Source organism: Lichenostomus cassidix, chromosome 1 (genome assembly GCF_008360975.1).
Source record: "Lichenostomus cassidix isolate B80296 chromosome 1, HeHo_3.0, whole genome shotgun sequence".
In the NCBI taxonomy this organism is placed as follows: Eukaryota; Metazoa; Chordata; class Aves; order Passeriformes; family Meliphagidae; genus Lichenostomus; species Lichenostomus cassidix.
Genome location: NC_139479.1, coordinates 94,693,825 through 94,708,412, shown reverse-complemented (window position 1 = coordinate 94,708,412; position 14,588 = coordinate 94,693,825). Strand labels below are relative to the sequence as shown.

At 39.6% G+C, this 14,588-nt stretch overlaps 3 protein-coding genes across 14 annotated transcripts in view; 1 reads left to right on the top strand and 2 right to left on the bottom strand.

Annotated features, from left to right (window-relative positions):
• The window catches only part of TBC1D23 (TBC1 domain family member 23), a 32,930-nt gene extending 23,768 nt beyond the window's left edge, over window positions 1-9,162 (bottom strand). For 3 of the 8 annotated variants that reach the window (XM_085071903.1, XM_085071954.1, XM_085071937.1), the window contains exons 1-4: window positions 9,043-9,107; window positions 3,029-3,155; window positions 2,229-2,340; window positions 1,900-2,005 (exon numbers count right to left, since the gene is read on the bottom strand). In XM_085071903.1, coding sequence (XP_084928029.1) covers window positions 1,900-2,005; window positions 2,229-2,340; window positions 3,029-3,075 — 265 coding nt within the window. In that variant the 5' untranslated portion in view covers window positions 3,076-3,155; window positions 9,043-9,107. Of the gene's footprint in view, window positions 1-1,899; window positions 2,006-2,228; window positions 2,341-3,028; window positions 3,156-5,073; window positions 5,160-8,491; window positions 8,540-9,042 lie in introns of those variants that run through there. The other 5 variants (XM_085071930.1, XM_085071945.1, XM_085071963.1 and 2 more) reach the window with 3 other exon arrangements.
• Window positions 9,163-10,333: 1,171 nt separating this feature from the next.
• Window positions 10,334-14,588, top strand: part of CMSS1 (cms1 ribosomal small subunit homolog) — a 220,243-nt gene continuing 215,988 nt past the window's right edge. The window contains exon 1 of the mRNA XM_085071862.1: window positions 10,334-10,462. Within this exon, the coding sequence (XP_084927988.1) occupies window positions 10,360-10,462 (103 nt within the window). The 5' untranslated portion in view covers window positions 10,334-10,359. The remainder of the gene's footprint in view (window positions 10,463-14,588) is intronic.
• Window positions 12,143-14,588, bottom strand: part of FILIP1L (filamin A interacting protein 1 like) — a 187,810-nt gene continuing 185,364 nt past the window's right edge. For 4 of the 5 annotated variants that reach the window (XM_085071815.1, XM_085071830.1, XM_085071822.1 and 1 more), the window contains one exon: window positions 12,143-14,499. In XM_085071815.1, the coding sequence (XP_084927941.1) occupies window positions 14,409-14,499 (91 nt within the window). In that variant the 3' untranslated portion in view covers window positions 12,143-14,408. The remainder of the gene's footprint in view (window positions 14,500-14,588) is intronic. The other variant, XM_085071838.1, reaches the window with a different exon arrangement.

Sequence of the window (14,588 nt, the reverse complement as noted above, 5' to 3'; positions counted from 1 at the left end):
GGAATGGAGTGAGATTATTTCATAGCACAATTGCACCAAATAGGGTTTGATCAGGGGAAAAAAACCAACAAAAACAGATAAAAAACTGGCAATGTGGATTAAATTCTTACAGAAAGGCATTCAAAAAGGCATCAAAATACAAGTGATTTTATAACACCAGTAAGACAAGGCATTTAAACACCATTTAAAAACCGCAACAACAGGATGAAAGGAGTTTGGGAATTCCAGGATCTATATGAAAGAAGGAGCAAGATTCTTTTAATGCAAAGAATGTTCCTCTTCTATTCCTATTTCATGCACTCAGCACACAACTTAGGCTCAATTCTGCAACAAATTAATTTGAATTTCAACACAGATCAACCCACAATGCATACCTTCAATTCCTCAGAAGCTCACTGACATGTAAATTTATACAAATTAGAAGTTTGAGATCAGCTAGACTTTACAGACTTAAACTTTTGCACTAATTTATAAATCCCATTTTTTTATGCCCAGGATGAGGGAAAGAGATATGTACACACTACATTAACACAGCAGCATTAAATTTCTACCAAAAATCTTTCCCCCTCAGTTACAAGAAGCCCATGAGTCTCATTACTGTTAATATTTTTATTATGAAAGTTCCTAATACTTTCCCATCAAAGCCAGTCAATATTTGTCATTGCTTTTCTCTACCTCTCAGAAAAATGAAACAGTACATATAACTCACAAGCTATCTGAAGATTTACTTTAAATTTGGAGACTACTTCCTTTGCTAAAACATTGAAATAGAGACCTTTAATCCAACACAAAATTGAAGTCTCTGTAAAACTTTCCTTCTGAAGTGACTTTACATTTGTTCCCTTTATCAGTTTAATGTCGTTCCATATCACAAAATATTAGCCAATAAATACAAACAGAGAACTATCAAGACACTGAAGTGCTTAATTTTGTATGTTATGAATTTAATCGGGACATTCTGCATGTTCCTGAAGAGACACTGTGATTAAATGAAGCAGTGGAAATTCCACCCTCCTCTCTTTCCTTTACAGGACAGAGAGTAGGAAAGTAAGTCCTACTAGATTTTAGGGCTAGAAAGTGTAGAACTGCATTTCAGAAATGGTAGGTATGTACACATGCAGCAACTCCATTCTGTGCCTTAACTTTCAATTGTGCAAGAATAAACAAAGTGTGATGGGTAAGAAAATAGAAAATTCGCTTATCAAAGTTGTGAGAAATATCCTAATTTATGAGTCAGCATTGATTTCATCAGCTGATCACTGATATCAATGTTGTTGCATCACATCAGGGATGTGACCAGTTTTATGATGAGCTGCCAAACAGATCCTGTGGCAGCTCCTAACAAACATACTGGAGTATTATTTCCTATGTCTTGGCAGCATTTTGCTTGCACAAACACAGCCTCTCATTTTCGCTGAAAATGCTGCTGAAAAATATCTTTCTTTAAAATAGTTTTTGAAGTCCAAAACATTTAATATATTTTTTCCCTTAAATGTTACATGCATTTTTGTGCTAGACCAGGTTTTCAGATTAAGAACCAGGCCTTTCACAATTAAAAACTTGAAGGACATTATACAAAGAACGTCGGCTTTAAAAGATAGAGCTTGGAAAACAATTACAATTTTTTCAACTCACAAAGCTTTCTCACTATGCAAACTATAATTTACAAGCTAATACTTTAAACTTCCAAGATGTCACCCACCCCAGGGTCTGAGTACAGGTAAGATACTATTGTTTCCTTAAAATTTCTGACTGATTTTTATCTGCTGTCTCATCTTCCTCCTCAAAGCTTCTTCCAAGATGTAAACATCATTCAGACCACTTAATTGAAATAAACTCCTAAGATAACTGAGAATACAGAAGTTTTCAAACTGATGATCTAAAAGTAACAGGACTTACCAATGAGCTCTTGGCAATCCTTATGAATTAGACTCTGCTCAGGTAGGTCTAAAGAGCCATCCCAGGATGCTAGGCTGTCCCCCTTTCCTACAACATTAAGTGCAATCTGAAAACAAAAATAAAAAGTCCTCTAAAGATTTTAGTGTATTTTTGTAGCTGCCCCATTACTGAACTCAGTAATTTAAAATAAAGAGAACTATTTAATACACAATCAACATGCATTCCTGTACTACATCTCTTCTGCAGAGATGCCTGGCAATTAAACCTTTTACCTCAAACCAAACACAACTTCAAGCATTTCCTGCTTCTTGATTTAAGCTCATATTTACCTTCCAGACTTTGGCCCTTAGATCAGCAGGTAATTGCCTTCCTTGAATGATGTTTCTCACAGTTTCAAGATCACAACCTCCTTCTTCTAGAGCGTCTGCAAGATCTTTTATCCTAAAATAATGAAAAATAATTAAAAAAATCAATTATACTATTTTTCAATGTTTTGTAGACTGAAGGCTACTGTCAGGCAAATCCCACACATATGGCAAAGGTATAAGACAATGCAGAAATTACTAAAAATAAATACCTGCAAAATGTTATTTATTCCTCTACTTTAAGACTGCTTGTTCAACTCATAATTCCATTCAATTTACATACAAGAAAATGTAAGTTTACTTTTTAAAGTGACAAGGTTGCAAAATTTATCATAAAAATGCAAATTTAGTTGCAGTTTACAACTTTCAGCAACTTTCAATTTCAGCAAGTTTTCACACACACACAAAGCAAACATTACACCTAAATTAGACAGTGGAGTTATTTTAAATAAAACATTAGCTGTCCTAGAAAACAGAAAACTTATTTCAAAGGTTTAGAACAGTCAGCTTTTAACCTTACTTTTCCCTCAAATGGGAAAAGACCTTTTAGTCAAACTCAGTTTTATTTAACAATTTAGTTCCAGTATTCTAAGTGTGGACATATTCACAAGACTGAATTAAAACATATAAAAATGTTAATAATAGTATAGAGAATAGCAAAATACACAAATTGACAAGACAATCAGTAATGACAGTTGCTGTAGTAAGACAGCAAAAGTTCACAAGCATTATAGGTAAGAAGATACGCATTCAGGAATGATTACTTTACAATCTCTCTGATAGCTTCTGCAGACTGTTTCAATGGTTCCATGCTGTCAGTAATGAGAGAACCACATCTGGTGATTTCAGGATTTCAATATCATGTAGCAGAGCAGTGGCAAAAGAGGTTCACTGGAAAAATAGCAATGGCAGTGACACACAGGTCCTGAAAGGCAAAACTTCTCTCTTACTATATCCTCTTAATTCTTTTCTACTTGCTCTGACATCTGCCTTAAGAAAGGCTTTGCTTCATTTACCTGGTGAGTTAAACACACATCCAGGGCCTTTAGAGCCAGAGCAAAACAAAGAACGTGATTGTTTCTCCAGGGCAGATATTTAAGTGGGAAGATGCATTCCGGGCGAATAGCACATCTATATATACACATGGAGTAACAGATGTTAAAGTGTTATCAGTGTAATTCTCAATTACTCCATGACTGCTATGTAATCAAGTCAAACAGTCACAGAAAAAGAATGCCAGCTGTTGAATTCTGGTCTGCTTTAACTTCCAAACTAACTCCTTGATATAAAGGGTCGTAAGTTTGGTTTCCTGAAAACTTTAGACACACATTACTGATTTTCTAAATAACATCCTTTTGGATAAGTAGATTAAAATCTCAGACCTGGAAGAATGTATGCAGACATTTTGCCAGCTTTACTCAAGACTTCTCAAAGTATTTACAGATCTGAAGAGTAAGCATTTTCCTTGCATTGTACCAGCCAGTTTCTTTGTCACTACTTTTTGGGTGTCATTTTAAATCATATTTCAAATATACACAGGGGCACAAGTCTGTTTTCTTCAAGTCGTTTTGCAAATTTGGATGAAAGAAAGCACAGATTACAAAGAGACTGATTTGCCTTATTTTCTCACATTTTAGTACTCTAAAAAAAGAAAAAAAGTCCCTAAGTCCATGTTTTACAGGGCTACAGCTTGCACAGGTTGCCAATCCCTTTCCTGAGACAGAAATGGAGGGGAAGCAGAATATGGAAATACACTTGCACTTCCATTACCTATCCTGTTGTTCAACAGTGTACGTAATGGTCAATGCCTGAAAAGTTAAACAAATGGATCAGTTAGCCCTGAATAAAAAATCAAGTATTTCCAGGACATTTACACAAAGAGACCTCCTAGCCCTCAGCAGAACTGCATGAACTCTAGGATGCTCTAGCTTCAAGAGAAGCTGACATCAAACATCAGCTGGAGAGAATGAGGTGCTCTTGGACATATTGCATGTTTCTGTGAACACTGTGTATGAAAAACAGACTAGAGAGCAACAGCCAGGCCTTGAATTACAGCACACCAAATACAAACAGTTGCTACAACCATTTCCAAGTATTGAACAGGTATGTGGAAATGAATGCAACAGCTGTGTGCACATTCCATTTCAAGTAGAAAGGTCTTAAATTGCAATACTTAAACTCTGTTTCTATGTCACACAAAGAAAATCGTTTGAGAATAAAAAAGTAATTTTTACTTGAAACAAATGTGAAACAACACTTAAAACCACATCTACACTCAGAATCACCTATCAAAGAATGTTTCACGAACCTACAAATACTAATTCTACCAGTTACTCATGCCCAGCATTCAAAAAGCTGTGCATGGGTTAACATCAGCTGCAACATGTTATCTGCAAATGTGTGCTTCTGCTGCTTGGTAATATATTATCATTTGCAAAAACTTCTTCCAAGTGCTGTCATCCTCACTTTGTACACTGTAAAGATGAGAGGCAAATGCCAGTTTTACTACTTCACCTTACAAAGCAAGACACTGACATGCCCATCTGCCACATGAAGAGATGTGATGCATTACCAACATGGAGTTAAATGAAATAACAGCAGGAGGGGAAAAATGCATTGTTCTGCTGTGATTCAATTAGGTGCTCATTTCCTCCATCAACTGCAAGATTGCTCATGGGCTCTAAGTAAGGACTTTTCAAAGATTAAGTAAATTCTTTTCTAATAAACATTCTGTTCAGGCTAACTTGCAAAGTACAAAACATGAAAGTAATTTCAACACTTTAACACATGTCCACTTGCTATGTTTTACCTTATTTCAGTCAGTGCTGCTCTATAAATACTGCAGTAAACTGCCAGCAATCTGGATCCTTGTCTTTCATGAGTGAAGATCAGCTAGAAAGTCTTCTGTTCACACGGACAATTATTACACTTGAAAAGAAAGCAGCACTTCTCCCTATGGGCAAAGTCCTCCAGACCTGAACATCTGTACTTTCTGCTCTGCCATGGCTTCACTGCCTGTTTTTAGATGCTACTCAAAATTTTGGTTAGATGTGCAGAATTCCAGCCTCTACCTGAGCCATTGCCTGAAAAGTAAATTCCCACATGATACACTGTTCAAAATGTCATAATACAAAATGTTACCATTAGTGCATCTGGAGTAAACTTCCACACTTACAGAAGGATCTCTTAAATGGATGCCAGTCTGGTGACATATTCTAATCAATAGGCAACTACTTTCACGGATATTAAACAGGACTTTTTATAACTTAAGATGCGAAAGCTGGAGGCAAGAAAAATTGATCAACTGTTGGGAATTCAGCTTAAGCCATTTTTTCTAAGTATTATTTATATATGACTGAGGTACTTGGTAATAATCACTTATAAATACTGGTGAAGGGATTAAAAGTGTGGGGATATGAACAGCAGAGTAAAGATAACAGTAAGTGATCAATAAACTACATAAAGTATTAAGCATTCTACAATCAATTTCATACTTTCAAAGAATCTATTTACTATAGTTCCTAGTTTTAATTCAGGATTTTCCTGACTACCAGGAAAATGCCTCAACAAGAGCTATATTGAATTGAAATTAATGAGTGTTTGTTCTCTATTGAAAACAAACAAACAAAAATCAATCCCTCACATGTACTTCAAAATATCCATTGTATCCAGAACATCACTGAACATTCTTTTTTTTCTCCAATGGAATTTTGGAGAAAAACAATTCCCTGACATTTTAACCTCTATTTTTTCCTCAAATGTGTTAATTTCATGCTTAACTGGAAAGGATTTTTCTGTTCATGGGCTTTCAGAAGAAATACTATGACTCCAAGTACTAATTAGCCAGATTGTGAGAATGGGAAAGATACACAGAAACTAGATTTGTCACCCTGTTGTCTTAGGCAGTTGGAGTGCATTTTGGGACCCATAAGATGCATTATTCAAATGCAAAGTTAAATTCATGGGAGCAATTCCATCTGTGGCTACAGTTATATTTAGTTAGTTCAGGTCCTGACTTTCCAAGTACAGATCTTAAAAATTACTACTCGATCAAGTTTCCCAAAGCTTGAGTATTAAATGAACACCTGCAAAAGGTTTTTAGAAATTAATTCATAACCACTAATCTGTTTGATCAACTGAACAAGAGAAATAAGGTCCAAATCACTGATTTCCTGGATAAATGAGGTGAGAAAAATCTGTAATTTCCAATTACAAACATTTTAAATAATAACAGGCCATCTTATTTGTGTCTAGACATTTTACTGACTAGATGTATTGCATTGACTGAAATGATGATTAAAATAAACAAGTAAGCAGACAAAAAAAAAAAGATATGAAGATTTCACAGCAATCTGAAAACAGCCTGCCTTCTTTGTGTTACAGAGCATTCTTAGCTTTGGACAGACATGTCTTCCAGAAAAAAATAATGCTGGCAATTTCTCAGATTAGTTTTTGAATGTATGCCAAATAGCTAAAAAGAAACATTTAGCAAACAAGAGCTGATTTTGCTCATTTTTAAATCAAAAGTGCTAACAACTTCCTGTATTTACTGAAGAAAAAAAATTACAATCTCATCTTTCTCCATACATAAGTCTGGGGCAGTGATGATGCTGTTTTTGGTTTGTTTTTTTTTAATATTATTTTATTGGCAGTGGCAAACATCCCTGCTTTTTGTTAAGCAAAACACCAAGCAGTCAGTACAGATGATCAGGGGTTTAACTCATAATTAGTTTGGGACACTTCCAGGGAAAACAAACAGGGAATTTTATGTTAGTGAGCATATCTAGATTCTACACACTCAAGGTGCTGCAACACTCTCTGAACACAAGACTACATCTGCCTTTTAATCCTCCTAAGGAAGTGAAGAGAGGATATGGAATCAGCACTACCAATTTTGCTTCCAGTAGAACTCAGGTGTACGCATGTGTTAAGTTAATGTTTGGGGATTTTTTTAATATAAAATCCTAGATACTTCAACATTTGATAAGGTAGTAATTTACATCAAAAAGCTCTTTCAAAAGATATAAACTATACTTAGAATAACAACAACTGTTCAGAGCATTGAAATATGAATACAACAGTTTAAATCAATAAACGAAAAAGAAAACACTCCACTGAAACTGGCTTTTAAACAAAAAACAAAAAGCCACGTGAAGTTTCTAAGCAAGGAATAAGGAATGCAACTTTGTCATTCCCAGCATAGAGCTCTAATAACAGGATGCACTGTCACATATTAATGTAGCACTTCAGCACAAACTTCTTGAATTGCTCCCATAAAGACTTAAAAAATCTGTTTTAACAAATGTCTTCAAGTTTGCCTTTTCTAGTACCACAAGCATATTAAATTTACTTTAGTTTTGAAGCTGCCAGTCAGAATAACAAAAATGTAGGCTGTGCCTTGAAATATGTCTGGAAACACACTCACCCTCATCCTTAAGAGAAATTCTAGAGAAGTTTGTTATGATCTGGGAGACAGCAGTATTCTTCCAACATGAGTAATGGAAGCAGTTTGAAGTACTTTTTTCAGAGATATTTGAACATGGTTCTTATTCAATGTCCAGGGTTATATTTCAAAGTGTCAAGACTGCACCACCTGTGAGTCCATCCCTAGCTTTGTAATTATATGGCCCAGCAGTCAGGTCTGTATTTAGAAATAATGCTTATGCAACACTGTACTTACAGAAAGAGCTTCATAAATTTTGAGGCTGTAACTAAAAGCAAAAAAAACAAGGATAAAAAGACATCAACTAATTTTCATTTTCTAGTTAATGATACTAAGTTGTTTCAACCAAGAGCTGTTTTTGTAGAACCAACCTAGACAAAAAAGGGGTTCCACCTACACCTGTATGTGTGTTCTGCTTTCTTTACAGTGAGATAACTAAGCACAAAGAAGGCTAGCCTCAGGAAACTTTGAAACTGCCACATCAAATAAAGCCTAAAAGCAAAAACATCAGATTGGAAATGACCATAAAAAGCAGGTCTGTAAAGTAATTGCTTGAAAAGCATATACATGGAAAGGACAAAGAGCAATGGTGTGGCACAGAGCCACAGAAAGAAATCACATGCAATGCAGAAGCTCAAAGACAAAACCAAAGTGAAGATGCAAATGAATGGAGATATTGGGTGCAGTAAGAATAGCTGCAGTGTTTAAACACAATGTTTACTTAAGCCTCAGCAATCTTGAGTGAAGACGCATGCATCAAATACTAAAATCACATCACTGTTACCATCAAAATGATCCTATACACGCTCCAGAAATAGACTCTATTCTTGTCCTAGAGGTTCAATACAAAATCTATCATAAGTAAGAGCTGTGCTAAAGAAGGGTGGTGAGCAAAATCATTCCGAAAACAAGGTGGGACCTACTGCTGTCACCTGTTCCAGAGAGCAGGCACACAGCGAAAGGGAAAGCTGAACTGAACAAAGCAACCCCACTCCAGGCAGGTCCTGGAGCAGCTCCTACCGCATAGTAAAGCTGTCATTCCAAACTGGAGCGGCCGCCCGGCTGCAGGCTGGGCAGGGCCCTCGCTGAGTGCCTGCCCGTGTTTTGCCGTGTTTTCCCCTCCTCTCCGGGCTCACGGAGCTGCCGAGCGCCAGCGGCGTTTGCTGGGATTCCTCGGGGATCCCACAGCCACCCGCACACGCCCCGAGCGCTGCGGCTCCGGGGGGACAGCGGCGCCGGGCGGGCCGCTCCAGCCTCTCTCCCCTCGTCCCGCTCGTCCCCGCCCGGAGGGGAGGAGGGCAGCGTTTCGGAGAGCACCCACAGCCCCTAACTCACCAGCTGCCCGGCGGCGGCGGCGCCTCTTCCCCTTCCGCCATAGCTGTTGACGTGCCCGCTCGCCCGGCCGTAAAGCGCGCTCGGGAGGTGTTTCCCTTCCCGACAGCTCCTCCCGGCCGTTCGCTTCCCGGCTGCGGTCCCGCCTGCCGCCGGCGCGCGGGCCGCAAAGCGCGGAAGCCTGGCGCGGGGGAGGCGGGGCGGCGGCGGGGGAGGGACGGCGACAGGGACAGCCCGGGATAGCCGGGAACATCCTGGGAACATCCTGGGGACAGCCCGGGACAGCCAGGGGACAGCCGGGAACAGCCCGGGGATAGCCCGGGACAGCCGCTGAGGGAGCGGCGGCGCAGCGCGCCTGGAGCAGGGCAGGGGAGCGTTCTGCCGGAGATCTGAATGTTTTGGGTTTTCATAAAGCAGAGCCGCTTTGCCAGATGTAAGTTTGGTTATTAAGTGACTTCCCCCACAGTGTTTAATGTGCCACAGGCTGTACTCGGGGAAAAGTCACAAGTTTGACCAAGAATTCTTGGTTTCCAAGGGCTAAAAATCTCTCGGTGACATCCATTAGCCACCCTGGGCAGAACAACACCAATGCTCCCTGTCACCTGTCACGCACGTTCCTTACCCACCTGCTCCCTCAGAGGGGGAAATTAACAGTATCCGTCAATGGAAGTTCAGAGAAATCACTGGAGCGGGTTATACACGGAATAGCAGTGCCGCCTTATGAGAAATTCCAGTCCTTACACTGGTGTGTCTCACTTGCACAGCTTGGCTCGGGATGCTTGGAGCGGTTCGGCTCCTGTGGGAGAGATACAGGACAGGCACATTTATCCTATGGGCTCCCAAAGCGCCGGGAGCATCCATCCCAAGGGAACACACACTCTCTGCAGGCACCAATCTTCCTCAGAAAAGATTACATGAATAACCTCAATGTATAAAGTAGGTATTTTACAGTATAAAACCGGGCTTTTTGAGGCAGTTAAACGGATGCTGTGAAGGAGGGGGTAATACTTTTAATTCCTTTCCTCTTTCTCCCACTTCTGTATTTTCCACTAAAAAAAAAAAAAAAAAAAAAAAAAAAAAAAAAAAAAAAAAAAAATCCCTAGCATGCATTTAAACTCGTGCTTTTATTCCAGGAGGCTGCTCTGCAGGATGCAGTGTAAGCTGCGGCACCAGACGTGCCCCAAGCACCGCTGTCCCCCCTGGCACCGCTGTCCCCCGGGCACCGCTGTCCCCCCGGCACCGCTGTCCCCTCCCGGCACCGCTGTCCCTTCCCGCCCGGCAGGAGCGCACGGAGCCCGGCCCGCCCCGCGGGCACTGCGCATGCGCGGCGGTGGCGGTGGCGGCATGGGGGACACGCTGGAGGAGCCGTGGTGGGACAGCGACACCGGGACCGAGACCGAGACCGCGGCGGGCGGCACGCCAGGTACTGCTCTCCTGGAGCTCGCTCCTCACGCTGGGCTTAAAGCAGCTTTCTTGAGAGCCAGCCCCCACCCTCCTCTCCGGCCCTCCTTCCTTTTCCTTGCGCTTTGGGCTTTTTTTCCACTTCCCCCCTCCGCCTTTCCCTTCTCCGCTTTTAATTCACTTCTTCAGGTTTTCCACTCTAACTCGCCTGTTTTCCTGTGCCTGCTTCTCCCTGCTTGCTACCGACGGCGGGGTTGCTTGCAAGCAGAATCTCTGAGCCCTGGGATAGGCGATGGAGCGGCAAACGAAAATACCACTGCTTGGGTAACGACAGGAACCCACTTAGCAAAAATACTCTTAAGCAAAGCTGAAAAAGCGGGACGAGGGAATGGGAAAACCTCTCGCTTTGAATTCAGAGCTCAGCTCTCTCTTGCATTCATTTACCTTCCAAACCATATTTTCTTCCCAACGGAGTTTACTGGATGAAAGGCTTTTGCATAATGTAAGATTCTTGTGTGTCCCTTCAACTCAGAGTGTTCTGATTGTGTTTGCCATTACCGACGTGAACTTACTTATAGTTCTGTAAGGCCTTGGAAACAGTAAATCCACAGTAGAGGCTTTGGAGGGAAAATCTCTGTGGTACTTTAAAAGCATCACCCATGTGCTCCCTGGGGTGTGTCGCATCACCCTTGCCTTGTGTTACTGTAAATGGGCAGGAGCTAAATAGCTCTTCTCCAGCCATTGCACTCTGGTGTATAATGCTGTGAGTGATTTGTCTTTTTTTCCCTGATGATTACGATACCTGGCTCATACACCTGTATTTTTTCAATGTGTCTCGAAACCATAGGCTGTAAAATGTTTTATCTGTAATGTTTAGATTTAGTGTGAAAGTTTAGGTAGGTCTAGGCAATTAAAATGACTTTAGATTTTATAGTGCTTTATTTTATTGATTGTTTTTTAAATTTCTTTTTTTAGTACAATATTGGTAAGTTGGGAGTTATCTGCCTCTCTGCAAAGACTCCAGTTCTTTTAGTGTCTGGTTAATTGCTGCTTATTTCCTGTGAGAAGATACTTGGAGAAGAGTTGGAGAGGAAGCAATATAAAAATTGTATGTACATAATAAAGAGGGGTCACAAGACCTAATAAGGCTTCTGAGCATTTAATTTTTATTTTTAGTCTCATGTACGTTCCTTAAGCTGTCCCAGTTCCCATGGTAAATGGGAACTCTTCATTAGGAATTTTTCTTAGAGCCTACCTGCACATTGTGCCAACCACAGGCTTTATTTGGGGTGCGTGGTTAGCTGACTATTACAATGTTGGCAGCTTTCCTTTAGAAATTGGATACAGAGCAGGGCTTTGATTATGAACTTTTGACATGATGGGTGAACCATCTGACTTTGAGGTGAGACTGTGAATGACAACTTTTCCAGTTACAAAAAACTCCTTTGGGTTTCTGCAATTGTATTTTTGAGCTACTAAAATAATTCATGTGGAAAATAACCTCTCAAAGTGTCTAACCTGATCCTGTATACTTCCCTCCAAGAACATTAATTGAGTGTGTTGTGAGTAGTGATTGCAGGTGAGTGTTGTGCAAACCAGGAACTCTGCTGTCTGTAGCCCACCTTTGTAAACTTGCTTCTTTTTATGGAGCAGGTTCTTTTTATGGAGCCTGTTGTTGGATTAAGTTGACACAAGCTATCAGTAAACATAAAGCATCTCTTACTTTTATTTTGTGTAGCTATTTTTCATGTAAAACAGGTAAAATCAAAGGTTAATTTTTACAGCATCTTATGGATGCTGTAAAACGCTTTAAAATCAGTTGGCATAAAAGAGGAAATCAGGGTTCACAATGTATGGTGTAGGAAGCAATACAAGAAAATAATTGCACATTAATGAGCACCTTTGACGGACTTGGTCAATTTTATTTCTGTGAAACGTCAAGTTTCATTAAAAAAATACTATCCAAGCTCATCTGCTGGCCTATTTTAAAATAGCATCTCTGCCATAACTGTAGGTGCAAAGCAGAATTCAAAATGTACTTTTAAAATACTGATCTTTTGCCACATTCTTTAAAATTATATCTAGGATAAGTTCTGACCTACAGAATATTCATCATAACTCAGCTCTCAAAAGTGTTCTAGATTTTAGCAACTTGTAGTTAAAAAAGGCTATTTTTAAAATGAGTCTGAACATCATTCATACACTCCACCTAAAGAGTAGGAAAACACAATATATATAAATATATATCCTAGTGTATGGATATATAAAGAATTCTAAATTTGCTTTTGGCCACATCATTGGAAGTAATTTTAGAGTCCATATTAAAGATTAAAGGTAGTTACTCTCACCTTGAGACATGAATGTTTATCCTTTTGCAGGTAATTTATAGATGTAAAAAAAGCCCACGAAACCCAAGGGAAAAAATGCTAAAGGGATTACCCATCTTTTTACCTTGTCACATGACACAAACTAAAGAATCTTGCCCAATAACTTCTTCAGCAAACCTTTAACTTTGAGATGAGATTTGTGGAGGGAGTGGTTAGGGATTATTCTCTGTTTAGCAGCGTAGTTTAGTGTTACACATGTACCACATCATGTAACTGCAGGGCTTCCTTACCTCCCTTTTGCCAGATTGTGTCACAACTTTGTCGAGTCTTTCATGTTATTTTTATATTGCATTCAGAATTACAAGGGGAAGGATAAGGAATTCGGAGTTTATTTCATACCGGTGAAGGACACCAACTTTTCCCTCTTCTCTCCATGAGCAGAAAAGAGCAATTCTCACAGTGCCTTAAATGTCCCGATCTTGCCTGTAACCAGTGTGCCACATCTCTCAATTAGTTTGAGGGAGAGGGACTTCTATTTTTCAGAAATTCTTCCAGTTTCCTCCTTCTATATTACCACTCCTTGTCTTTCATTCTCCATGCTTTCTTTATCACCCTTGATCCCGTAGGAGTGTAGCATCTCCATTAGTGAATTTTAGATCCTTAAGTAGGGGGTCTCTGTGGGCTGTGCCCTCATAGATAGAAATTAATTGTGTCATTGCAAGACAGGAGCAAAACACTTGTATGTTAGCAGCACAAAAGATGAGAAGTATAACGTGGGACCATGGAGGATAATTTGGCAGTACTTGTGAGGTCCTTTGTGGGCTTTAAGGCAAAGGATGCTATCGCAGAAATTGATTTCTTTTGCCAGAGGTTCTTTTTTCTTTCTGTAGACTGAAGAGTGCCAGTTAACATCAATTTGTAATGTGTGATTTGCAGCTATTGAGAAGCAGATTCATCATTGCAGTGCATTCAGTGGGAACACTGTTGCTTGATAAGAGATGAGATCTGTTGGTCTACTGTGTGTTAAGAGGTTTGTACCTTTTTTTTTGCTCATCAATGAGTTGCTGTTCCTTGTGGTGGAAGTTGGTCAATATTTGAAGATCTTTCTGATAATTGTGCCAAGTTGACAGCTGCTTTTTGAAATCTGTGTTTCTTCACATCTATATACATTCTGCAAGCTGCAGTGGTCTGCTTCTGTGAGCTGTGCTTGGATCAGAGCATACATGATCTGGAGTCTCAGAACTTGATAGCTGCAGATTTAGTGAATAAAATTGGAAGCCTTTTCTTTTTTGATAGAAAAGTCATTCTTTAATGTCTGCATATTAACACAGGCATGTCTTGTAGGACACAGCTCAAGTAATTTTTCAGTAGACTGATCTTTTTAAACTTTTTAAAGTACTTCTAGAAAATTTCTTGTGAAGCTGTTGAGGAAGGCATAGGTTTCTTGTGGGTTTGCAAAAACAGTCACAGAGAAGTGCTAATGTGTTGTACTGTCTCAGTGGTTAAGTTAAACTTTTAGCTGTGAAATAAAAGGGAAAAATCGGGTAACTGAATGCATCAGAATCTCTCCTTGCTTCAGCAAAAGGATTGCAGCTCTGGCTATGGCTCTGTGATCACGACCAGTTTTTCTTTATTTAGGAATTAGGATTTGGCAGTTCTTAAAGAAACGCCTATGTGTAAGGAGTTTTTCCACATATTATCAGTTGAGCCATTTAGACTGTTGGAATGCACTCTGTTAGGGGAAGAAGAATGAGGGAGACATTAATACCAGAGAAATAAATTAATTTTTATGTTTTAAAACAGTAACTTGTGTTAGTTGGT